The sequence below is a fragment of the Gordionus sp. m RMFG-2023 genome, chromosome 5, assembly GCF_954871325.1.
Source record: "Gordionus sp. m RMFG-2023 chromosome 5, tfGorSpeb1-WG-v2, whole genome shotgun sequence".
Classification (NCBI taxonomy): Eukaryota; Metazoa; Nematomorpha; class Gordioida; order Chordodea; family Parachordodidae; genus Gordionus; species Gordionus sp. m RMFG-2023.
The window spans coordinates 27225329-27252299 of NC_088779.1; the positions used below are offsets into that span (position 1 = coordinate 27225329).

Consider the following 26971-nt stretch of genomic DNA (forward strand, 5'->3'; position numbering starts at 1 on the left):
ATCTTTGAGCAAAATCTTAAGACTTGCATAAGATTCTTCTGGATAAAAATACTGAGAGTTAGTAACACTGCCAAAATCTTAATATTGCAAATGACCTTATTTAATTACGAATATTTTCGTATAAAATTTCTAAAATTTAAAAACAAAACATTCATTATATACCTAAACCTTTATAAGATATTCAAAAAAATTTTTTTTTACGAATACGCGTAATTTCGCGTGTCTCAGATTTCTAAATCAATCAAATCGAAAAAGAAAATATTTAAATATCTATTAATTTTCCATTAAAGTCCTAAATTCAAGTAATTTCGTTTAATTTATTATAAAAATAAAAATAGAATTATTTCAAAAAACAAAAAAAAAGAACGTTAGATAATTTAATAGAAAAAAAAATATGTATACTTTTACATTATAACTTTTCTACATTTTCAATTTATGTTATTTTAGTCTTATCATTCATTTAACATTATGGCGTTAGTCGTTAAAAAGGTGCAAAAATTATTCGGGAAAGAAGAGGTATGTATTATATATAGTTCTTCAGAATTTTGAAATTTAATATCCTATTTTGTAAATTACATTTTTTTTTTCCGCTATCGCAAAAAAATTTCTCGAAGCCGGCGTACGAGGAGGATATATATATCGGTAGACAGAAATGGAGCAGTCATTTAGAATTTATTTTGGCGTGCGTGGGATGTTCCGTCGGAATCGGGAATGTTTGGCGTTTTCCGACAACGTGTTACGAAAATGGCGGAGGTTTAATTTTTCCCATCTTTAACTAGTGTTACATTTTATACCAAAATAATATCGTTGTAAGCCTCAAGATTTGGCGAGTAGAAACCTAAGAAACCCAAACCTTTCTGCCATATGTGCGCAAAATCGTGAGGCTTACGCAATATTATTTTGATTGGTTATAATGTTAATCGAATCGTTTTTAAAAATCGACTCGAATCGTGTTTTTTTTAGCAATACTAATCTTTACCTTATATTACAAATCATTACACTATCCATTTTCTATTATATATAAGTATAGTATGTATATATATATAAAAGTTAATATTGGTAGTCAGTCAAAAAAAATAAAATAAAATGCCGTTTTGTGTGAAATTTAAGAATCTTTTAATTGATTGTCATAGATTAAGCCATCAAAAAAAAGTGACGGGTAAGCGATGACGGGTGAATCGGAAACTTGCGCCATATTTGTACGAGCAAAACGAAGTCTTTTGTCAAAAACTATTTCTTAAAATAACGATAATAATATTTCTTAAAATAACGATAATAATATTTGAGAGAGGAAGGAAGGAAGGAAGGAAGGAAGGAAGGAAGGAAGGAAGGAAGGAAGGAAGGAAGGAAGGAAGGAAGGAAGGAAGGAAGGAAGGAAGGAAGGAAGGAAGGAAGGAAGGAAGGAAGGAAGGAAGGAAAGAAAGAAAGAAAGAAAGAAAGAAAGAAAGAAAGAAAGAAAGAAAGAATATTATTATTTTACAAATTAAATATAATATAAAAAATCTTGATCAAAATTCTTGATGCAATGCGACAAGGCGACAGTTCCGATAATTTTTGGAGAGAAGTTCAGAAAGCCAAAGGAATTAAATTTCAGAGGAACCTAGTTCTAAGCGATAGAAATAAAAACACCTTTAAGATTCGAAGAGGCTTCGAATTTATCATACCGTCATTTCGGGACAGTTTAATGAATATTATAGGCAAATTTATTGTGAAGTTTTAGATCTGGCAATTCTTTAGAGGGTACGTCATAACCCTGATTAAAAGAACAAAATAAGAAAAGAAATTGTTTCGATTTGTGTAAAATTTTTATCATACTATTAGCGATTTCCGCTAGGACTTGTACTGCTGAAATAACGTTTTCAAGGCTAGAACTCATTGGCGTTCTATGATGAAACAGCAACACTGAATCATGTCAAAATTTTAAATATGTTAATAAAGAAGGAGACTAAAGAACTTGATTTTAAATGTGATGACCTATTTTTGTGTTAAAGTGAATATGAGAAGAAACACTTTCTTTAAAAAAATATAACAATTATTATTATTATAACTATATCATTCACAAAATAAAAATGTATTATATATTATTTAATCTTTTATATTATAATTTGTGCCTCTTTATACAATAATAAAACAGTTGAAATATATATAAAAAAAAAGACTAAAGTAACGACTAATAAAAAATACTATTATACGATACTTGGATATATTTATAATCCGATAGAGGGCTCTAGAAATTCACCATTGCCCCCATGTTGCTGTGTTGTTTTATCCGTTTTAATGGGATGATGATGTTATATATTTTAAAAGACTTTAATTTTTATAAGAATAACTTTAGATTAATAACATACAATCATAGGCGTACTCCTAATTTTCTAAGAAGGGGGGGGGGCTAATGGGTAGGCTTTCCCCCATAAATTTTATTATATCTTTGGGTTCACGTATTATAGGTTATATTAGTGATTCTATATAATTTTGAGGGGAGATGTATGGGGGATTTCTTTTTTATTAGCTTGATATGATATTTAAGAACAGGCAAATTTTTGAAGAGAAGGGGTGGGGCGATTTTTCTTCGCTTTCCTCTTTGGCTACACCTATACAAGATTAGAAAACAATCGGCTCATGACATACAAAATATATTTTTTTAGATTATTTCTCTCGTCACATTGTATATGTATATACGTATAATTGTTTTCGAACAGGCGCTTTCCTGATTCCTTATCTTTTTATGCTATTAACGATTGGCAAACCCATGTATTTGATGGAGCTCGGTATGGGACAATTTACTAGGCAGGGACCACCAGGCTGTTTCAACTTTGTACCCATAGCGAAAGGTTTCGTTAAATTTATCAAGAAAAATTCGCGGATATTATAAGCGATAAAATTATATTTTTTTTCATTATTACTTGTAGGTTGTGGATTTGCCATGCTTCTAATCTCGATTAACGTGGCCATCTACTATAACGTTATAATGGTTTTTACTTTATATTACAGCTTTGCTTCGTTACAAAAAAAATTGCCGTGGACACACTGCGGAAATGTAATTTAATAGGGGAAATCATTCATAATTTAAAGGTTTATATTATTACTTAGAGTTTTAATACACCGAATTGTCTGGAATTCAATTATACCAATCCCAATGAATTCAGGCCCGAAAATGCTACGACTCCTACGGAAGAATATTGGGAGTATTTAAACGAATAAACTTTATTATCTAATTTTTTTTTTATTATAAAATTTATTAGACGCAAAGTTTTGGAAAGTTATAAATCGTCGGGGATTGATGATATAGGCATGATTAAAATGGATTTACTAATATGGTTAGCCATATCTTGGCTCATTGTGTTTTTAATATTGTTTAAAGGAGTAAACGTTACCGGGAAAGTATACATAAAAATTCTATAATCATCATCGATGGCGTAACAACTAAAGTACGGTAGTCCTCTGATTAATTTCTGTATCACAAAATCAGACCTAATCCTTAATTAATTAATCCAGGCTTGCCTTAATCGTCCCCCCCCCCCACCTCGAATTATCGAATGAGTGCCGCTAATGACATCTGTCAAGGTTGTTACGCCAGTTACTCGTAATTATGATAACACGTAATCTGGAAATTTAACACACATATTAGGTTGTCTACGTGACGGCTACTATGCCCTATTTCATACTGTCAATTTTACTCATAAAGGGATTAACCTTGAAGGGATCCGGTGTTGGTATATCGTATTTCCTTTATCCAGAATTCAAAAAGTTACTTAGCCCTATCGTAAATTTAAAAAAAATTTATGTATCGAGTTACATTTGGATTTAAAAAAAATAAATTAGGTATGGCAAAAAGCAGCCGGGCAAATGTTTTTTTCACTGAGCGTGACTATGGGAGGTCTCCAGACCTTATCTAGTTACATCTCTTTCAATAACAACTGTCACAGGGACGCAATCATGGTAAGTTTATTGGACACGTTCACGAGTCTCATGGCGGGATTCGTAATATTTTCCATTCTCGGGTTCATGGCAAAATTAAAGCACACAACTGTCGATAAAGTTGTCGCTGGGGGTAAAAATACTAAGCAAGTTGTACTCAAAAATTTTAAAAATTAATTAGGTGTCGGTTTAGCTTTCATCGTGTATCCCGAAGCTCTTTCGCAACTACCCGTTCCTCAGTTTTGGAATCTGATCTTCTTTATCATGTTATATACGCTGGGCATTGATAGCCAAATAATGTTTATAGAAACGGTTCAGGCAGCTCTGCACGATCAATTTCCTAGCAATTTTCCGAGGAAGAACAAATCGTTAATATGTGGCGCCCTATGCTTTGGGTGCTTTATTTTAGGATTCCCTTGCCTGACTAGGGTAAAATATTGAATACGCACCGCGATTAAACCTCCTATTATATTTCATCGGTTAGATCGCTGGAGTGGTTAGAGCATAAATTTTTCAAAGTTTCTAAGTGATCAGGATTAGGAGTTTATCAAATTGAGGGCTTTTGATGAACCCTCGGCTTTTAACAAATTTTTAAAACTTAAATTATTAATAACGCATTTTTTTTAAAAATTTTTTGAAAGATCTGATTTTCAGAAATCGTATTTAATCATGTCTAAAGGGACCCAGGTACTTCTACATTAGCGAAGGTCAAGGATGGAAGGAACCGAAATAAGACCAGACCAAAGACCGATATGAAATAAAAAACAGGATCGGAAACTGATAAGACCGAAGCCAAAGACAGGGTTGGACCATTTTTTTTAAAGTCGGGAAACCTCCATTTAAGACCTGAAAAAATCAGGAATTATTAGATATTTTGTCATGACTTTAGTTTATCTTTGGACATTTTTTTTCTTCTTTTTGACTCTTTATTGCACCTTTATCTCATATTTTGGCACTTTTTCCTCAGAGGCCTACCGCCATAAAGTGGCTATAGAGTTTGAAGTTAAGTTTTGGTCAACGTAGTGTTTGTTATGACAGAAAAAAACATTGTCTAAGCCTCGAGATTTAGCTAAGTCCAGAACCTTTGAGAAATCTACGAGAAAAATCTTTAGGCTCGCGTAATATTTTTCTGAGTAAAATATTGAGATAACCGTTTTTAAATGAGCCGATTTAACAACACAAAATGTAATATAGCAGGGTAAATGACCTTAAAGGATGCGAAGGGTCAAGAAAATAAGGAAAGATGGTTATTATTATTTAAGAAAATATTTAAGCCATTTGGATTTTATCGCGAGAAAAAAAAATATTGATTAAAATAAGGCACAATAATTATAATATCCTATTTTAATTTAAAATGTAATATTTATAAATAAAAAATATTAATAATTGCAAAAAAAAAATTTAAAACTTAATAAATTTATGTTTAACGTTAATCAAAAAGCAAGTTTCAATTTTAAATCATTTTTTGAGCGCGTTTTTAAAAAAATTTGAATAAAAATCCGATATTACCGGAAATGTTTCCATCATGTTTGGAATACCTATCCTATGAATTACAGACAAATTTTTCATAAACTTTTAAACTTTATATAATTTATACTCGATTTTCCATACATTTATTCTATAAATTATAAATGGCTCAAAGGTTGACAGCTAAATTGTCTACAATTCATAAGACAGGTATTCCAAACATGATAGAATATATTTCTGATAAATCTCCCCAAGGGCTACGTGCCTGGTACATGTAGTTGTAGGTCCTGACAAAGTAAATCTTTATTATATGCACGTAGAGCACTACTCTAGCTGTCCAAAGCCCGACCTGACTTGGGTTCGGGCTGCCTCCCGAATATTAAATATTGGAAATATCCTCAATAACAATTTTGTTTTATATAAATGTCAATCAGAATCACATTCATTTTTCATCCACCACACTTCACTTATTTATTTACGTTTCTATTTCCCAAATTAACAATTTACTGTGATTTGTAATGGGGCGCTTCCTTCTTTCCATCTTTTTACTCACATACATCATATTCTACCAGGTTAAATAAAATAAAATACATAGCAAACATAAAATCTAGAATGTTAATCTGTTTATAATAGTTACAAAATATTTTAATTCGATAATTTTTGCTTTATCTAAGATCTATTAAATTAAATGCCCAAGAATATTATATTTATAAAATTGGGAATCAAATATATTTTTATTTAAGGTGACAATATATGAATGAATACACGTAATTTTTAATTTTTCTTTGAATATTATAATTTGTATTTAAAATTGTGCTCGGTTGGGGCCGGGATACAAAATTTCTTAAAATTCGGTCTCGGGTCGGACTTGGACATTGGAAAAAATTACTTTACAGGGCTTTGTTTGTGCTACACATTCATATTAAATTTCTATTGATTTGAAGCAGTAGCTGCCACGAGTTAAAAGATGCCCATCTATCACCGGACTGTCCTTCATGACAAAAATGTCTAATATTCACCCACAGAATGTATACTCTACACCAGCTGTTAATACATTTCCGGCATAATCAGATCTTTCAAATTATTTTTTTTTTAAAACGCCCTAATTATATATAAAGTGATAAATATACTATTCCCCCCCCCCCCTTTTTAAATATAATTTTGATCAGTTCATTATCCTATGATGCGAAATTTGAAAAATGAAAAAAAAAACACTCCATGGATCCATAAGAAGAAATATAAAATTATCATATCGATCAATGTCAAAAATTATGATTTATAATATAGGGTGGCATGCTCGTTTTGGATATTATGGATCATTATTGCGCCAACATATGTTGCGTGATTGTTGGCATTGTCGAAGTACTGGCTATAATGTGGTTGTACGGTACATTATTTTATATTTATATAGTTTTCTCTTATGTTCCCATTTTAAATGGTTAAAAATTAGAATTAGAATAACTTTTCACAAACATAATATACCTAAAATTTAATAAAATTCAACAAAATATTACGAGATAGTTACTGAAAAAATAACTAACTTGTTTAAAGAATAGGTTAGAGTTAATTGAGAAGCGACACGTGAATATCTTTGTTTCTATTATTAATATAGCGGCTCGTACGTTAGTTGAATTGAACCCCAGTCATTTATATCAGCATTCTCTACTAGGTCCCTCTCCTTGGCGGGAAAATAGGCAAAACTCATAACAACATTGTGACTGCCTCTTGAGAAATGATTATCAACTAGGAGGCAATTAATTTAAAACATGCCCTCATTTAGCACTCTTTTGAGTGTGTCCCTTATATCGTCATAAAGTTCCCTTTTATATAAAAGCTACCATTTCAAGACACTTATTTATTAAGCTTCTTTATAAATTTTTTAAATTATTATTTTAAATTATACTTTTTTCTTTTATATAATTCCCGGATTGTAGTGTTGTATCATATTCATTTTTTTTAAACATTAGGGGGAAGATCTAGGTAAAATGATTATTATTTTGTATTTTTACCGTAAAATTTTGATCAAACTTATTTAACCTTTTAGACCTCAGTTTTGCATTTAGTAATGCTTCATGGGATTCTCTAATATCCTCACTATTAAAATCTTCCATATGTTTAATTTTCTTTTTTTTCTGTATCAAGATTTGAAATAGTTTTGAACAGCGGTAATAATATTCGCACATTTGTAAGTGCTGTCTGAACCAAGAACATTCCATCCATTTTGAGTTATGAAAGTATCCAAGTGGGAAATAAAGAGTATTATATAGTATTCTTCGAATGAGACCCTATATTAATATTGGAACGATGGGCTTGCCTTGCTGCGAGTCACTTAGAACAAATTTTAAATCGATAGAGATCTGCTTTTGACATAAGCAACGACATATAATTTATGAAAATTCGTCATCTACATTTGCCTTAATTTCCATTAAGTTCCAATATTATGCGTTCATATATTCAAATAGTCTTAATCAAAAGAGTGTTTTTTTTTGAAATATCTGAAATCTAATTCGTATAATAAATTAGTAGAGTATTTATTTATGTTGTGAATGGGATAAATACATGTAACCCTGCCAATGACATATAATAATACCTAGACTGGCGATGCATTCATTAAAAGTGTACATCAATGAAAACAGCTGGGGACGCCAATTTGATTACCCATATCGTTATTAAAAATTTTAAACTAGAGGCCAATTTATTTTTATCTCTGACGCAAACTTTGTTAAAAGAATTGCTTGATCATCGAGATAATAAGGAAGCAAGTTTATCAATTTAATAGTAGTTTTTTAACATGAGAATAATTACTATATGGGTTACCAAAATGGCGGGTCTAGCTGATTTGCCTTTTAACGACGCTTAAAAATGCATTTTAATGAATGAATCGTCAGACTAGGTATTATTATAATATGTCATTGAATCCTGCATTCACAATTTGTTATATTTTGTATACTCCACCGCGTATTTACGCTAACTGTAGGAGCGCAGAGTAATTGGAATATTTATATATATATATACGATAAGAGAGGTAGGTTGATTATTATAAAGTGTGAATTATAATAATAAAAACAAGTAATATTTTTGAAAAATATCTTATAGTGCGCACAAATTGAGCGTTTACGTTTTGCCGTAATTTTTAAATAAAAAAAAACGTAAGGCGTCTCTTGTTTAAATTGAGGTTGTCTTTTTATTAATATCCGTCGATTCAAAATTTTAAATAAGTTCTAAAAAAAAGCATCTGTCTTTGAAAATTATATTATCGTCTGCCTTTTTTATTTCTTTAATTTATAAATATTCCTTTTGTTTTTTAGGATATATGTAAGTTGTTTATATTACATTTTTATATAATATTACAAAACGAAGAATAAAAACAAGGTAAATGAAATAGCAAACCTATTTTTACGTTATTTTAAATGGTTGCTAACGCGGTAATTTTACCAATTTGCAAGAGGCCATTTAAAAGGCATTATTTGCGCTTTCAACGCAGCTTTTAAAACGACGCTCAATTTGTGCGCACTATTAACCAGCATTTGAAGTTTGGCTTTGGAGAAGGGGGGGATTGGCCCTCCCCCGACCCCCTAGTTGCGCACGCCCATGTAATCTACGTTTAAGTTAAAAATAAAATGATAATCATTGCCTCGTAATTTATTTTTACTCATATAAATGATAACTACACCATCGAACATATAATAGTATACAACATTATAACAGAAATTTAAAAAATTGAAAGTCGAACGAATAAAACAAAATATAGAAATTGTAAAAATTGTGATTTTTTTTTTAAAAAAAAAATAAAATTTATTAAATATGAGAAAGAAAAAAATGGGAAAGATGAGGACAGAATATCAAAAGAGTCACGTGATGAATAAGTTAATAAGATACAGTTATTGGAGATTTGATTTTACGACTTGGATTGCATGACAAAAACTATATTAGCAAAACGAAACATTATTTCTAAAATGAATCGAATCATAAATATAATAGAATTTAATTATATGCATATTTATTTTTATATTTATTATTTTTACCAAATGAAGTGAATATTGTCAAAACATTATGATTTTAATTTGAGCATAATTTGACCGGCTAAATGTCTTATCTTGCAATTTATAAAAAAAAACATTTGTGGGTTTTTACTTCATGAAGGTGTTCCGTTTTGCCCCGGTCTCCCTACTACTTAGAAATAATAAGTTATTTACACAAACAGTAACGGATTTTGTGAGTATTTTTAAAAAAAATTTTTTTATTTATATTGTAGGATTTGAAAAATTTACCAAAGATATATCTTACATGCTAGGATTCGAATTGCCGCACAAGAGATATTGGCAAATATCATGGGCATATATCGCACCTACAGGATTAATAGTAAAATGAGTATTAGCCGCCTCATTTATAGTAAGCGAGTTATGTTCAAGCGTTGCGTTGTTTAAACCCAGCGTTATTACAAAATTAAGGCCAATAAATAGATATAAATTTATAAATATAAATCGTTAGGACGATAACGCTATGATAAAATTTGGCGATGCGTCGATAAAAAAAAATGTGAGATACGATTATAAAAAATAATAAAGGTAAACGATTTATCTTAAATATTATATAAAATAATTATCTCTATTTTAGCTCTACCAACTGAATCAGCTGTCATAACGCTGCGTTGAATAACGCGACGCTTGAAAATAACGCGTTTACTACAAATGAGGCCTAAAATGGATATATTTTTTTAATATATATATATATATATATAATTTAGTTTGTGTGTGGGGCGTATTTTGTGCAAAGCATATTTATTGAACGAAGATTGATTTCGGGAAGTTATGTCTACCCTGTATGGGCTCAATTTATTGGTTGGACCTTATTTTGCGTCATTATTTTTCAGATCCCCTTATGGGCATATTTGCGAATGAGGAAAGTTGACGGAGATTCTTTCACGGAAGTTTATATATAAAAAAATAATCCAAAATCTTAACTCTCAAAAATATATACGCCTACGAAATGTGTAGAAATTCCATAATGCGGTAAAACCCTCGCCTTCCTTCGATGAAATTAGACCGAAATCCGCGAGCGATGAACCCGGGTATCACGACAAAGGACACGACAATCCCTTGGCGCTCACGAATTTGCAAGATGAAAATTAAATGCCCACCGAACATTTAGTCAAAAATATTTATATAAATTTTTTTTAATTTGATCAATATTTTATAATTTTTTTGTTTTTGCGCCATGCAAATTGTAACCACAATGTATAATATTTAATTATTATTTTTTTTTCTATATTAAAATTTGGCTTAATAAATTTTTATTCGACTTTAACAAAAAAGAAAGAAAGAAAGAAAGAAAGGAGATATTTTTGTTCTCCAAAAAATAAAAGTATAAGCTTTCATAGACTAAAGAAATATTTACCACGGGTGTTCCCGATTTAAGTGAGACATTATAATTTATAACAAAAAAATAATAATTTTATATATTAAGAAATTCATCGTACAATAAAAAAATAATGAATGAGATATATATTATATATTTTTTAACATATTTAAAAAAAGTAACTAGTTACTTTTGGGAATAATATTTCCAAAATGTGTAATTTATCAAAAAAAAAGAGTTTTATATATCTCTTCTCTAGGGTGATTTTGTATCCTTTTTTTAATTATTATTTTCTAAATATTTTTGTTATGTCGTCGTGATTAAGACATGGAATTAGTGCCATCCCAATTATTACTGCTATCTGGATTTGTCAGCTTTCTTGCGAAAAGAAACGTACTATTAAAGAACTGACCTTAGTCCAACGCGCCTGAAAAACACAGTTTGCGTTTTTTAAAATGGTTCCTAACGTCAAGCGGTAATTTCACCGCATGCGTTAACCTTAGCGTTTAAAATGCTTAATTACCGGACAAAAAAACAGTTCCCTTTTTTAATTCCTCCAGGAAACACGTTCCTAAGAAAAATATCTGATTTTTTTCGTTCTTTTCGATTAATAAAATATATACAATTTATTTATTTATCAATATTTATAATATAGACATATATTATCTTACAAAATATAGATATATTATTACACATATCTAAGTTAATTAAGGCATTCTTTGAAGGATTGACAATTATATTTGTGCCGTGGCGTTAATATAAATTTGAGTGTCGAAAAATACCTTATAGTACTAATTTGGTAACAAAATCATCCATCGAAATTTAAAGCTTTCATTATATAATATTAATTTCAAATCTTAAAATCATGATAACACTAAAAATAAAATATGGGATATAATAATTTTGTTATGTGAAACAAACTGTGGAATTAAAGACAAAAAAAAACTAATATTTATAAATGAGCAAGCCAAGCCAAGCCAATATAAATATTATATTTGTAATTGTTTAACACAGAGACCTGCAGGCCTGACCCTAAGACCGGATCGGGTAGACGGGCCGGGCCGGGCCTTATTTTAATTTTTCAAAATATACTCAGACCGGACTATATATTTTAAAATCAAATATTTTAAATCGCCATTATTAGCTATAAGAATTAAAAATAAATATAAAATATTTAAAAAAAAACCCAGGCTGGGTTAAAAAATATAAAACCGCAGTTCGAAAATTTTTTTTTAAAATAAATCCGGCCGGGCTGTGTAAATTGTACCCTTGTGATGTAGGTCCTAATTTAACAACGAATACAGAAGTTGAAAATTGAAAATTATATTTTGAAGGAAGTTAAATACTTATTTTTATAAAATTTCACTGACCTTTTCCTGGTATATTTAAAAATATCCCGAGATGGAATATATATAATTTTTTTTTCTTTCTCGAAGAAAATAGGAATGTGATTGCTCACTTAATTCTAAATTGTCCTCAAAAACTTTGAGGCACTGGGTCACTTCAGCTTTAACCTACCATCACATTTAAATTAAATTTTTGCTTTAGTAATAAAAATATTTCGGAAAATTTATGAACGTATTTAAAAAAGGTATTTTTTGATTAAAATTTTTGGTTTTTACCTTTCACCTGTTTAAATAATGACATTTCCTTAGGAAAAAAAAATATATAAATAAATATTTGCCATTTTTTACAAATTATGTTATTAAATTTTAAGTTATTTAGATTCTAGATTTGGATAATTTTATTTAAAATAGTAAATTTCTTTTTTTTATTTAGACATTAAAATTAAGTAGGAAAATGATAATTTTCTAAGTGAATAAATAGCATATCTTTATCTAATTGCACAAAAAAAAATATCAAACAATGGAAGAACAATCAAAAATTTGTAAAAATTTTGATAAGAATCATAAAGGATGAATCTTCCTCAACATAATATTTTTTTGTCATCAGTGAATAAGATAAGAAAAACTTTTTTTAAAAAAAGATAACAACAATGCTAATTATGAAAACTATGTAGAATCGAATTTGGCATTAAAAATTTTTTGCTTTCTTGCGGCAAATTAAGGTTATGCTTTCGAATAATGGATGAAATGTCTAAAATTCATACCATGAGATGGCTATTATGGATTTTATTTATTGAAATCAAAAATTCCAATGGTCAAAATTTGGTAGTAGGTCAAGCACAATTAGTTATTCCGGCCACCAATCATTCCATTAAGACAGAAGGTACAAAAATGGAATATATTATATAAATTAGATGATAAATAAGTTTTTATAAATTGTTTTTCTAGATGTGAATAAGAAAATTCTATATCAGATATTTCTTGAGGTATAATATATGTTGCGAAATCGGGTAATTAGTCAATACGCGTATCTCCTTAGCATAGCGTATCTTATAAAATTGTCTAAGATTTATAGGGTAGATATTCAACATGTGCTTGGAATACATCTCCAAAAAATTAGATTATTGAAATTTAAATAAAACGCGGTATATAACATGTGATTTTAAGATGGTAAATAGCACAATCATTTGTAAGTGTTCTTTTTTTTTGACATTTTAATAATCTGATTTTGCCAAATTTTTATTTGACGAATATGTGTAGAGTAGAATAACCTATCCAATAAATTTCAGACAATTTTAATCATAAAATATCAAATTATTTTGGATTATTTAACTGGCAATACGCGAATTTGCTGATAACGTGACATTTGACCCAAATTGTACCATATGGAGGAGACTGGAGTGATTGTCTAGGTAAACTATGTCAACGCAAATAACTTTCGCCATTTGGCATAAAAACCATAAATTTTTTTTATATAATAATTTCGTACGTATGTTCATTTTATTTGGCGAATGTTATGGGTTATATGTATTTTGCCAAAAAATGGTTTTTGAAAAATTAATTATAAATAGCTACTTGCATTTTTAGCCTTATGATTTTAATTTTTTTTTACATAGGTTCCTTGAAATTATTGCTATAAATTAAAAGTTATTATAAGTTTATAGTTTAGTTCAGAAGACGTGTAATAGCGAGTTATTATAAAATAAACCCCTTGGGGGTGAAGCAGCTATATGTAAAACGGTTAAAAGGTTCCATCTACTTAAAGCTATTAAAAAAGATATTCGATTAATCCGATCCACATCATGTAAAAAATTTTTTAGTTTTTATGTCATATGAAACAAAAAAGTTTTAAAATGGTGGCAAAGATGAAGAATATTTGAAATTTTAGTACAAGTAATAAATAAATGTTAAAATCGCTCATATTCTTTTCAATAAGACAAGAAAGTTATGTTCAATTTCAGACTTTACCTTTGGTGCTTAACCATTTCATTTACTCTTAGCATAGTGCTATAATTTTTTTTATTTTGAGAATGAGAGATTGGGCAACATATTGATTTATATATTGTTCTGTTTGGCTTTTATTTAAAATAATGTGTATATTTTTTTTTACCCCAGTTATCTACCATATGTTATAGAGATAACAAATTCAGGAGTCTTCAATGACTCGGGGTTTTAGAAAATTCACTGCAATTAAATCCTTTTATAACGCATTTGTCGGAATCGTCCTCCGGCAAGTCTAGACCTAGACTTGTCAATATTAAACACTTTAGGGTTCCCGGTAAAATCAGATCCTTCAAAATTTAAAAACGCGCACTATTAAATAATCTAAGTTTTAAATATTTTTCTTCGAAACTCGAATTCGCGAATCCCCTTACGACATACACATTTCGGAAGGATGGCTCTTGTAAAGCGATTGGTTGGAATTTTAAAAATTCTGCATTTTATGGCATGATGTATACATACCACTAAATTGGCGATTCGTTAATTAGAAGTGTTACATATATAGGAGTCAAACTGAAACGCCATTTTGTGGATTTCAACATCGACCAATTTTTCATATGTATCATTACAAGATATGAATGCACATTAATGTAATTTATTCGATGGGCGAACCAAAAAATGGAACAACAGATGATTCCTATTTATGAACACTTTTAAAGAGTAGTATATATGCAACATTAAATTTTATGTAATAAATAATGAAAGGAAATTTTTTTTAAAAAATAAACACAAATAAAGTATCAAAATCTATCGTTACTGAACACAATAATGGCACCTTTAATTTTGTAGTAATGGGTGATATAGGCGGAATTCCAAAGTATCCCTACACATCTAGTATTGGCAGACATGTGGCGAAGGAATTGAAACAATGGTCTAATTTGAATTCTCCACGCTTTGTCAGTCTCCTAGGTGATAATTTTTATATGCATGGAGTGCGAAATGTTGCAGATAATCGATTTAAGGTAAATACTTATAATATTATTTTATTGTACGAGCAATGGCTTCTTTAAGATTGGATTTCATTGGATACTATTATTTAACATCTGTAACTAGCTTAGTTTCGTACATTCAAAGAAGTGCTAATATTATAAGAGTTTAGTAGGAGATTTTTTAATATTACTCAAATTTGTTAAAATACTAAAAAAAATATATCATATAAAAATACAAAAGACATCGTTCGAACAACTGTACAATCATTCAAGCCTCAATAGTATCCCTTGGTACGTACTAGCTGGTAACCATGACCATTATGGAAATGTCACGGCGCAAATGATGTACCAATATCATTCGCAAAAATGGTAGCTCTAGTATTCTAAATGAGAGGACAGGGGTAGAAAGAAGAGAAAGGATAGAGGAGAAAGAAGGAAAGGGGCCGGAGAAATGAGTTGTTTTAAATCCTAATCATTTTCGTAAACAGCTACTATTTTTCTAAATATAGACTGTATACCAATAATGATAACCAGCGTCTACATGATAGGATTTTCATTGGATGCAAACCCTCTTCAAAAACTTTTGCCTACCCCCCTAAAAAATCCCCGCCGCCTTCGGCGGCGGTGTCTTTTTATTTTTATTTTGACCTTTATAATTATATTGATACTATTTTCAGAGAATTTATAAATATAACTTAAATTAATCTATCTCTACCAACTAATTTTATGATTATAAAGAATTAATTTTTTAGATTATAAAGAATTTATTTTTTAGATAATAAATTCAATCAAAACCTCCATTATTTACAATGAATTAATTATTATGGCATTATGAGCTTGCTGATATATCTAAACCTTTTTAATGTAATTTAAAAGGATAGCAGAAAGTTTTATTTGGAAAACAATGTGTATGATTGTTTGCAATATATAGATTTGGTCTATAATGTATTATAATAATTCTATAATAAAAGTATTAATTTTTAAAGCAATAAATTTTGTCCTATTTCATCTCAAAATTTAATAGATAACCCCCCAAAAAATTTATCCTACCCTCATTAAAGCAGCTTACCCCCTACCCACTCAAAAAAATAGGATGCAAACTGTTCCTACCCCTCCCGCTCATGTAGACGCTGATGATAACTATCCAAACCCACATTTCCATATGATCTGTTTTAAAATACACTTCAATCAGTGTTTCATGTCCATGAATTTATTTACATATAATACACAATAATATATATATATATATATGTTGGTAAAAATCCTAAACAAAGATAATATAATTGTAATATATATTTTCACGTGACACTAAACTTAAAACAAAGATTAATAATAGTAATATTTTATCTTCTCGAAAAATATTGAAAAACGTCCATATCTGTCAATTACAAATCGACAGATACAAAAATAACCATATACTATTATAATTATTTACTATTTAGGAATTAAATGTAAAACAAAAATAGTATCTACATAAAAATTAAAAGATTATGAATATGAATTCAATGTTGTCTATAATTTTTTTCGAATTTGTTTTAAGTGACTTCTCTTCTCTTATACTATTTTATTTTTGCTAGGGTAAATCGATCATTAAGTTATATATTTGAAATAAATTTGGACATACACTAATTGAGATTATAGCTATAACATAAATTTGTTTATTTTGTTTGAACAAGCTAATTGTGCCGGATTACTGTCCTAAAAAATCTCAGTATACTCGATATACAGCTGAAATTTCTTTCATTATCCACAGATATACCACTGTGTGCTTGTTGGGCTAAGGGAAACTTTTATTTTGGCTAAAGAGGATGTATATGAATGTTAGTATGTGGGAATTTGAATCTCATAGGATATTTGCCTGTATGTAATATGTTCTTGAATACCAGTATTCTGGGTTAATTAGACACGATTATCTAACTGCACTTTAGCTATGGTACCACCCTTTCTTATTGATTCAATTTATTTCCTACTTTTTTTCAGACATAATTATTAATCATGGATGCCTCTGTCTGTATCATGATCGAAACTATATTTATGCCAATGATAACCTGACATTACTACCCACTTACCATAGTGCTATTCATTCTCCAGACTTACTAACCTTTAGATTCACATAGCATAGATCTGGTAACTGTAAACATTATTTTAAGAGCTAGTTCCACTTATTGCATTGGAAACAATAACGAGTACATTTCATCTTTTTTATGAATAATTTTATTGTAATTTTTATAATTACTGTAAAATCTAGTTATATAGTTATATTTACCTATTACCATAGGCGTAGGCAGAGGGGGGGGGGGCAAGGGGAAATCCCCCCTTCAGAAATTTCACTTTTTGTGGATATCATTTTAAGTTAATAAAAAATACCCCCTTAGTCCTTCCCCCCACTCCCTGACCCTCAAAAATGTATGCATATATCTTAAACAATAATTTGAAAGAAAGAATGTAAAAGTTGATATTTTTTTATAAAACTATTCATCATAATTTATACATTTTTGGAAAAAAGCATTTATATATATAAAGTGAACCAAAAATGTTTTTTAATAAATGGAATGTAAGCCAAAGATAAGTCTTGACAAAAGTATAATGTATTTTAATTATAAATAATATTAGATTTATAAAATTACTAAATAATATAATATATCAAATATAATTTTTTATAAAGTGAGTAATTTTAATAAAAGTAGAATATAATTATAAAACTATTGATAAAATTAAATCATAAATTAAATAAAAAAATTAAAGCACAATACAAACAGTGGAATATTATATGTCGTAGATTTACAGTATATCAAATTTTATCAATCATATGACAATCAAGTAACTTTTACCAATATAGCGAATTATATATTTTATAGAAAACTATAAAATATTGATAAGGACATAGAAAATATCTTTTTAAAACATTGTGGGATGAATAATATGAAGATTAATTTTTAATATTATTTTTTATTTAAATAAATAGATGGCGTTAAATAATTGAATGCAAATTGTTGCTATATTTATTATCAAGAACATTGATTAGTAAAATTTGTTAAATATTAACTGTAATATATTCTCTAACTGTCAAATATGTCTGCAAAAGTGGTATTTTACCTAATTTTTTGTAACTAATTTTATATAATAGAGGAATTTCAACTATATGACTACTTACTTTTTATAAATAAATTTCTTATACTTGGGAATAAATCACATAGTTCGGAAACATGGCCAACCAAAGAATCAGACGAGAGAAGTCTACAAACTATGGAGATGAGAATGCTGAGGATGATTGCTGGGGTAACAAGAAAGGATAAGGTGCGCAGTACAAGAATACTAAATAGTTTAAAGGTAGTGCCCATTTAGACTAAGTTAATGGTAAACAGACTTAGGTGGTATGGGCACACAATGAGAAGGCCTATGAACTACATAGGAAATAAAGTTGAAAGATTGGAAGTGATGGGCAAACGTAAAAGAGGAAGGCCAAAACTTCAATGGGGCCATAAAGTTAGAGCCAATATAAAGAAGTATAAAATAGATAAAAGAGATTGTACGAATAACATAAAGTGGAGAGAGATGTTGAAGGAGCTTACCACCAGAAAAGGTGAAAGCTAAAGAGAAAAAAAAAAAAAAAAAAACTTGGGAATAAATCATTGCCATGCTTTTATATTAATATATATACAAGTAATTCATTAATATAAACTAATGAAAATATATTCCATATTTGTTCCAGAATTTTTTTTTATTAAAATTAACCTCCTATTTTGTAAAAATATTTTATAACTATATATTGACTAAGGTAACCCGGCCGAAGGCCCGCCTTTTTAATTCCTCCGACCCCTTAGGGAAATCCTTGCTATGCCTATGCCTATTACCCTATCTATCTAGTTAACTGGCATATTCATTTTTTTTGTTTTGAGTACAATGAAGTTATATGACTAATTTGAATATTAGGAAAATTAGAAGAATTTATATGATGTTTGGAAAATGAATATATTATAGATATGCAAAATGAATGTATATTATTAATTTTAAGATTTTTACCAGAGTTGTTAAAGTAGCTCGCTACTTAGCGCGCTTTCTTTTTTGGTAGCTATAGCTAATAGCCGCTACTTTTTTTAAAATTATTTAATTTTTTAGCGCGCTACTTCGCTACTTTTAAAAAATATAATGAATATAAGTATAAACATGAAAATTTAAATATAATATCATAATTAATTATAATTTTTATAATTTATTATTTAATTTGGAAATTTAAATATATTTTCAATTTTTAATTTATATTTTCAATCTGTGTTAATAATCTAAAATGGCATCGCCCATGGATATCCAAATTCTTGAAAGTGATTCAGACATGGAAGATTCAATGGAAGAAAATGTACTTAATAACTCTAATAACGATTTCCCATTCCCTAGATTTGAAAAAAATTTTTAAATAAATATTAAAACAAAATCTGGATTCAAATTCCTGTGCTTAAAATGTAAAAAAAATATATCATCAAATCAATCGAGTAGCTATAACCTGAAGAAACACCTAAAGGTAAATTGTTATTTTTACATTATGATATTATTTATTTTATTAGACTGTTCACGCCAATTGCTATAAGGAAATAGAGAAACATATAAAAAATTTTGGTATAGGAGAATCTTCATTCAAAAAGACAAATACTATCCAAACCAAATTAACTGATAATAAACATGCCAATATTTCACAAAAATTGGCTGATAAAGTAATTGTTGATTTTATTATTGACAGAGTTCAGCCATTGTCCTTAGTTGATAATCCATCATTTACTATGATGATTAAAACTTTATCCCCTGGCACAACAGTTTTATGTCGCTAGACACTTATGGATAAAATAGACGACAACTTCAAAGTGATGAAAGATGCTCTAATAGTAGAGTTATCAGATATATCTTATGTATGTACCACGGCAGATAGTTGGACATATAACAGAAGGTAAAAACTTATTTATATTTATAAATTGATCTGATTAAATATTTTTAGAGCTTCCTTGCCCTCAAGTGCTAGTGTCGAGAGATTAATTAGTAAAGCAAAGCTTATACTTTCTGATTGTCGCTCTAGACTTGGGGATGATAATATTGAAATGATATTATTATTAAAATGCAACAAATTAAAATAAATATTTATTTATATTGCTTATTTTTTTATAATCTAAACTAACTATATTTTTATATTTATAAATGTTGATTTTTATATATTATTTATTATACATTTACATTATAAGCAAAAAAAAATAAAAAAAATTTGTTTCATTTGTTTCTAAAATTTTTTTTATAAAAAGTAGCTTAAAAGTAGCTCTTTTTTTGGCAAATAGCTATAGCAGTAGCGCGCTACTTTTAAAAATAGCGTTTAACAACTCTGATTTTTACGTATTTTTAATAAGAAAAAAACAGGAAAAGAGTATGTTAATTTTAAAAGAAAGTTATATTTTTTATGATTTGATATTTCGATGTTTGTATTGTATACTTGCCACTTTTTAATTTTTGGAAGATAAATTGTAATATATTATTTTGACTTTTAATTTTTATAATTTCTTTGTTTATACCTTTTACTTACGGGACGTAATTATGATTATTCTATGAATAAAGATTATTAAAAGGGTAATTACTTATTTTTATAATTTATTTCATTTTGGATTCCTAATCAATTACTTTACAAATTATTACATCTTTCCAAGGTTTCTTACTTCTTGTCAAGAGTTCTTTTATTATATTCTACTCTCATTATCTTCTCCAATGATTATCAAATCTTACTTCTCACATTATTAACTATAAAAAGTAATGTCTAAATAAAATTTTTAAAAATATGTATATTATTAATATATATCCTAAAGATTATTAGGACAGTATAAAATAAATTTAACAAAAACATAGCTAGATCTATAAATAAAGAAAAGGGATGACAATATTTAAATTAAATCTATAGGCCGTATTCTGCTTAATTTCATTGAACAGATAAACTAGGACGACACCCTATTTTGGTTTGTATATTTAAATTTTAATTTCATCTTTCTCTAATAATTTAATTTATAATGTTTAAATGTTTGAAAATATTATCCATTTTATAAAAAAAAATATAGGGTATTTCCCCAATTATTTTACACTAAGATTTACCGGATAAGCCCAGGAGTCACTAATAAACATCTAAGGAATATCACTTTACAGTTAGTCATAATAGACACCGTTGTTATGTGTTATCCCAGCCCTCCAAAGATATCGGGGGAAGGTCGTAAGTACATTAACGATTATACAAGATCTCTACAGAACCTTTGGCTAGACACGGTTCTCTCCAATTCCAAGTAATAGAATATATATAATTTATTACATTGCTTAGTTGCTTATTTTTGTTTGATTAAATTTTCGACAATTGATAAAACATTGTCTAGTTGCAGAGATGTTAGGGTATATCTATACATGCATCTATAACTAATTGGTTGTCTAAATAGTTTCCTGTATCTTTGTATTTAATGTATCATCTGTATAGTTTTTGAAATATAGTTATATCTACCAGTTCAGTTTCAAATAACATATATTTTTCAGATATTATAAGCTTATTTTTTTATGTTTTTTTTTATTATTAAAAATATTTAATTCTATTACATTTTTGTAATAGATTTTTCAAGTTTAAAAGTTTTTATTTCCTTACAATTCTCTTCAAACAAGAAAAAAAAATTATCCATGAGATTGCGATATGAAGTGATTGCTATTTTAGAATATAGATGATTATGAAGAAGGAAAAAACAAAATCAAACTATTGAATTTCCTTGATCAAATTACAAAGACTATTTTTAAATACGATGAAAACAAAAATTCTAAATTAGTAAAAAATTTTCCATGTCTTCTAAAGATTTTGAGTAAATCAGTTATTCCGACATTTTCATACACCATTGTATCTATAACTTGATACATTCCATGAAAGAGTGTGGTAGATATCTTTTGCTCATTTGTCGGTATAGATATCTAGATCTATATGTGAAAAGTAACTTTTAAATTACTCCTAGTGTTTCCAATTAGCGTCTTATATGAATCATTATTAGATTATTAAATCTATGATCATAAAGTAGGCATACCAGGGTTATATTAAATAATCTCGGTTTGTCATCTAGTCAAAGCTTTCGCATCTTATTTTAAACAATTCTATCTGTTACAAGTGACAATGTTTATTAATGGATTTTGTATTGTAGAAGACTTAAGGCTTAAAACGATATATTATATTATATTTAATATTAAATTGATGTGTTTTGAAAAGTTATACAATGATTTTTATTTAATATTAAATTGATGTTATTTTTGTATATATACTTAAATGATCATGATTACTTTCACCTTTTGTTTATTTGATCTTAGTTGAGAACAAAACTATTCAATTTTAGATTAGTTTTGTTCAACCTCATGGAACATTTTTGTTAACCTCAAGATACCGGATAAATGGACTCTTTGTTTTTTGTTTTACTTTATTTCAGTTACCCTAAATTTAAAGTATTCCGTTGACATTTTGGTACCCGTTTCCAATATCAGTTCCTTAGATAAAAAATGTGTGCTCCTGTCCCTTTCAGATTTTATTCGGAACGTTTCAAAAAGTCAAAATATTTTACGAGAACGCCAATTGCACTAAAACTGTACTGGAAACTCCTGAACACCCTATATTTCTCTTAATGATATAAAGCGACGGTCAACTACAACAGCCAAAACTATTATTATATAAACTTTAGCCCTACCCTTAGTGTTGCTAAACGTCTCGATTTATGGCGATTTTTAAAAATGGCTAACTCAATATATCATTCAGAAAAATTTTTACGCAAGCCTGAATATTTATCTCACAGATGGCACAAAGGTTTGGGCTTCTATTAACGAAATCTCGAGGCTACCCTATATCTCTTACAGATGATAGAAACCTTGAAACCCGTGTTTCCCAACCTCATAGGATTTTCCATCCTATCGTTCTTTCCATAGTTCTAATCGAACCCTTAACCTTGTCCAATGTGTTGTTTTCACAAAAAGAATTGGTCCCGTTCCTGACCCGGGTGATGCTGTGTCTCAGTCAATATATATACAAAACTTCTAAGTCACATCTGCAATTCAATAACTCAGGATTTATAATATGATAATTTACGAGTTATCGAATATTATATGGAAAATACATAAATGACGACTGACGCTATGCCTCATTCACCAATTTCCTAATACTAATTTTTTGGTCCTGATGTCCCAGGATTACACTAATAATAATTCATTTGACAACGGATATGTAGCAATATGATTTGAATACCTAATAATCAATTGTGTTTTATATTATGGCACCTTAAATATATTGGCGGCCATGTTTATATATATTTAAAATATCCATAAAATTTAATAGAAAAATCGTTATCATGATATCTATTAGAGATTTGCAAAAGTAGGACCCGTACCCTGCCCGAGCCCAGCCATAAAATTCGGGTTCGAGCCTGGTCGGGCCTAATATTGTTTGAAAAAATTTGGGCCGGGTCGAGTTGGGCCTTGAAATTTTATTTAAATATATCTAAATTTATCAATTTTATATTGAATTTTTTATGCAAAATAAAAATATTTGATTTTATTTATAGAAACTAGATGTCATATAACAAACATATCTCTTTTATTTTGAGTAATTATAAAAATTAATTTCCATATTTAAACAAATTGGGGCCGGGTGGGGCCGGGTTTGGAAAAATAGGTCCGATCTCTATCACTAATATCTATAACTTATATTAAATCGGCTTCTATTTTATTGATGTCCATCTTTTGAATTGCATAACCTTATTTTGTTTTTAACCACTTCAAAATGATTGGTGGCCATATTATTTATAAATATTCAAAATATCCCTTATAAAAATGATTCTGTGATATTTTTAAATTAATACATAAGCAGATAATTTTTAGATGCGTTTATTGAGAATCGATCACCGAAATCATATGAAATCAATCAGCTGTTTCTGCATCATATCCTATAAGATATACTCCATAAATATTGATTTTGTGGACATCTGTAACCTAACCTTGCAATACTATATTATCACAGTAAGGTGTATATTGAGGGGAGGCAAATTAAATAAAATAATAGATTTGTTAACTGAATTATTGTAAGTAATCGACAAAATACATGTATTCATGCGCGGTTAATAGGCCATTCACCTCTAAATGTGTATTTGTCTCATATCACTGTAAGAACTTTCTGGATCTCTGATTCCTAGTTTTGTTCTTTTAAATTTATTAAAATGTTAACAAGTATCGCGAAAGCTTCAATGTCGGACATTATTTGAGCAATCTTTCAATGGTACATAAAATGCTAATTAGTTAGTAATTACCATCATTCCTAATTATATACCATATAATTTTATAATTAAAAGGGCCGATATTTTACTAGTGAATGGTCACCATCCCGTGTATTCTACCGGAAGTCATGGCCCCACCAAATGTCTCCTCAAATCGCTGAGACCGAAACTTCTCAAATATAATGTTTCCGCCTATATAAGCGGGCATGACCACAGTTTTCAGGTAAAGATAAATTTTGTTTAAAAATAAAAGTAGGGAAAAAAAGAGATATTATAATTAGTGTGGTAAACGTTACTTCAAAAAAAAACGAGCCATTCGTTACATTTGAAAGAACGCGTTACTGTTACTTTGTGAAAGATGGCGTTACTAGATATTAACAAAAAGTATAGGGTTACTCGTTACTTTAAAAAAAAAAGACGAAATATTATATATAAATTTTCTTTCAATCGTTTTTTTTCCCCAAAAAGATAATAAAAGTAAAATTACGCGAAAATAAATATAATATACGATGGAGATCTTTTTGTAATAATTCCTAAATTGCTTTTAAATGATTTTAAAAAATTTTGATCAAATAAAACAACTTTAGTGCTCAACACAGCTTTCTTTGTGTTAAACAAACGTTACTATCACGGAAGATGAGAAAGTTATGTTGAAATATATAAAAATTTCAATTTGGGAGAATTTGTTTAAAGAATGGTCTTTATTTCAAAAAAAAAACAAAAGAATTTTCATTCAGATTACCTTCAATTTTTTTATATATCTTTTACCGGAAATTAATCTGGGTTGTGTGTTTATTTAAAGAAACCTTTCCTTTATATTTGTAATGTTTCATGCTGGGGTCAGGGAAAAGAGTAAAATCATCTTCATCAGAAGAAATAAGTTACCATAGTTGTTAATATACATTCTATTATTCTATTTAAAATTTGAGAATATAAATTAACATACCTTGATTGATTCAATATTAAATGAAAATTAACAATATTGACCATAAAATTCAACAATAAAATTGAAGAACTTTAGTGGTTGATCTGAAATTAAAAACTCGGCTCAAATTAATTATAAAATTTAAAAAAAAAAATAAAAATATAATATGTTCCATTATTTTTTAATAAAAATAAATCTACAGTAACGAGTAACTGCGTTTCGTTACCCTTACCTTTTGAAGCGAGTAACAATTCATTTTCCTCAAAAAAAGTATCGCCATTGGTAACGACATTTCTTTCATCGATGTTACATTATAGCACTAGTTTTTAATTATTCCTTTCTTCTTACAATTTTAAAACAACTCCTATTCTTCTCATACTTATTAACTTATTCCGAAAAAAGCACTTAGCGGAACCTTCCCAAAATTTGAACTATTTCATCATCGGTTCCGGATCCAAGTTATCAAGAAGCGCCAAAAACATGAAATCCAATCCTAAAGGATGCTTTAAATTTCGGTTCGATCATAAAGGAGGTTTCGGCATTTTTAGCATCAATCACGGCACTAGGCCCACCATGAAAGTTTCTTTCAGGGACAGTTCTGGGAACATAAAATATTCGGTGGTTATAACGAGTCGCGAATATTAAATCGTTTGAGATTAAAAAGCTTTATAAAAAAAATACATAATTAATTCGCTATATTCTAGTCAAATTTACAGAGCTTTAAAAAATTATAAGACCCCTAAAAATATATTTAAATTGATTTGATTTGTACATTATGAATTGAATTGGATAAAAGAAAAACAAAGTTTTTGAAAAAAATATTTTTATAAAATAATAAAAGTAAAAATATAAAAATTTGTCATTTTATTAATTAAAGATTTTTGGACTTCGTGTTAAATCAGAATCTCATTTTTTATATATTATTTAGATTCTTCCGCGCGATATTACCTCATCGTAATTATAGCTTATTTTTACTATTATTTGCTTTGCGGGTTAAGTGATGAATGTCTAAAAAAAAAATTATATTCGACGATAAAATCTTTAAAAAAAGAAGAAGTTATATTTATGGAAATATGAATATTTGTTTATAATTTTAAAAGAAATGCCAAAATGGAACGTTATTACTCCACAAAACTTATTATTTTTTTAAAAAAAATGTTATATAACCTTGGAACAATTTTTTTTTTCAAATTGCATGATAAAAGATGACACTCAATAATAATAATAATAAAAAAGGTTCTGTTTTCTTATATTGTAATTTAGATGTAAACAAGACTCGATTTTGAAACTAAGCACATTTTATATATGCGGGTTATGATGAATCGATGAAATATTAATTATATTCATTTTAAAAATAGATAAACATCTTACATTTTTTTTAAAAATGAAGTTTTAACATTAAAAAATTAATTTATAAGGCTTTGATGTTAAATTTATGTTATATTAGAATATCATATTTGAACATTAATCTATATAATTTGAAAAAATTGAGTATTTTTATCCACTAGAAAAATCTTGACCATTAAATTGGGCTAAACTGACGTGTTCACGGGGATTAAAATAAAATTTAAAATAGGGTTCGGTTCTCGCTTAATTACTTTTATCAGTAAGCCGGTCTAAAAAAAAGGTTAAATTATTCGAGTAAGTCTATCATAATTCTTCTAGGATTGAAGAAAAAAGGTATATTGAATGAATAAAGATGAAAATTATTAATTATTTAAATTTTTAATT

The 26971-nt window shown here is 28.3% G+C and overlaps 2 protein-coding genes across 2 annotated transcripts; both read left to right on the forward strand.

Moving 5' to 3' along the window:
* The first annotated feature begins 437 nt into the window (after window positions 1-437).
* LOC135930311 (sodium- and chloride-dependent glycine transporter 2-like) lies at window positions 438-10681 on the forward strand. The gene is made up of 13 exons (XM_065467093.1): window positions 438-516; window positions 615-753; window positions 2700-2831; window positions 2910-3037; window positions 3091-3185; window positions 3243-3381; window positions 3629-3763; window positions 3823-4051; window positions 4100-4347; window positions 6673-6772; window positions 9641-9747; window positions 10133-10315; window positions 10383-10681. The coding sequence occupies exons 1-13, from the start codon at window positions 469-471 to the stop codon at window positions 10515-10517; spliced, it is 1818 nt and encodes a 605-aa protein (XP_065323165.1). The 5' UTR covers window positions 438-468; the 3' UTR covers window positions 10518-10681.
* A 2110-nt stretch (window positions 10682-12791) lies between these two features.
* On the forward strand, window positions 12792-26485 carry LOC135929466 (tartrate-resistant acid phosphatase type 5-like). The gene is made up of 6 exons (XM_065466068.1): window positions 12792-12972; window positions 14829-15052; window positions 15261-15388; window positions 21103-21321; window positions 24391-24538; window positions 25643-26485. Exons 1-6 carry the CDS (start codon window positions 12828-12830, stop codon window positions 25883-25885), a joined length of 1107 nt encoding a protein of 368 aa, XP_065322140.1. The 5' UTR covers window positions 12792-12827; the 3' UTR covers window positions 25886-26485.
* The last annotated feature ends 486 nt before the right edge of the window (window positions 26486-26971 follow it).

Coding starts and splice junctions, on each gene's coding strand:
- LOC135929466 (XM_065466068.1), top strand. CDS start 12,828: ATGGATGAAATGTCTAAAATTCATACCATGAGATGGCTATTATGGATT. Junction 15,053..15,260: donor TTGCAGATAATCGATTTAAG/GTAAATACTTAT, acceptor AAAATACAAAAG/ACATCGTTCGAACAACTGTA. Junction 21,322..24,390: donor ACGGTTCTCTCCAATTCCAA/GTAATAGAATAT, acceptor TATAATTAAAAG/GGCCGATATTTTACTAGTGA.
- LOC135930311 (XM_065467093.1), top strand. CDS start 469: ATGGCGTTAGTCGTTAAAAAGGTGCAAAAATTATTCGGGAAAGAAGAG. Junction 3,382..3,628: donor GAGTAAACGTTACCGGGAAA/GTATACATAAAA, acceptor CACACATATTAG/GTTGTCTACGTGACGGCTAC. Junction 9,748..10,132: donor TCGCACCTACAGGATTAATA/GTAAAATGAGTA, acceptor TATATAATTTAG/TTTGTGTGTGGGGCGTATTT.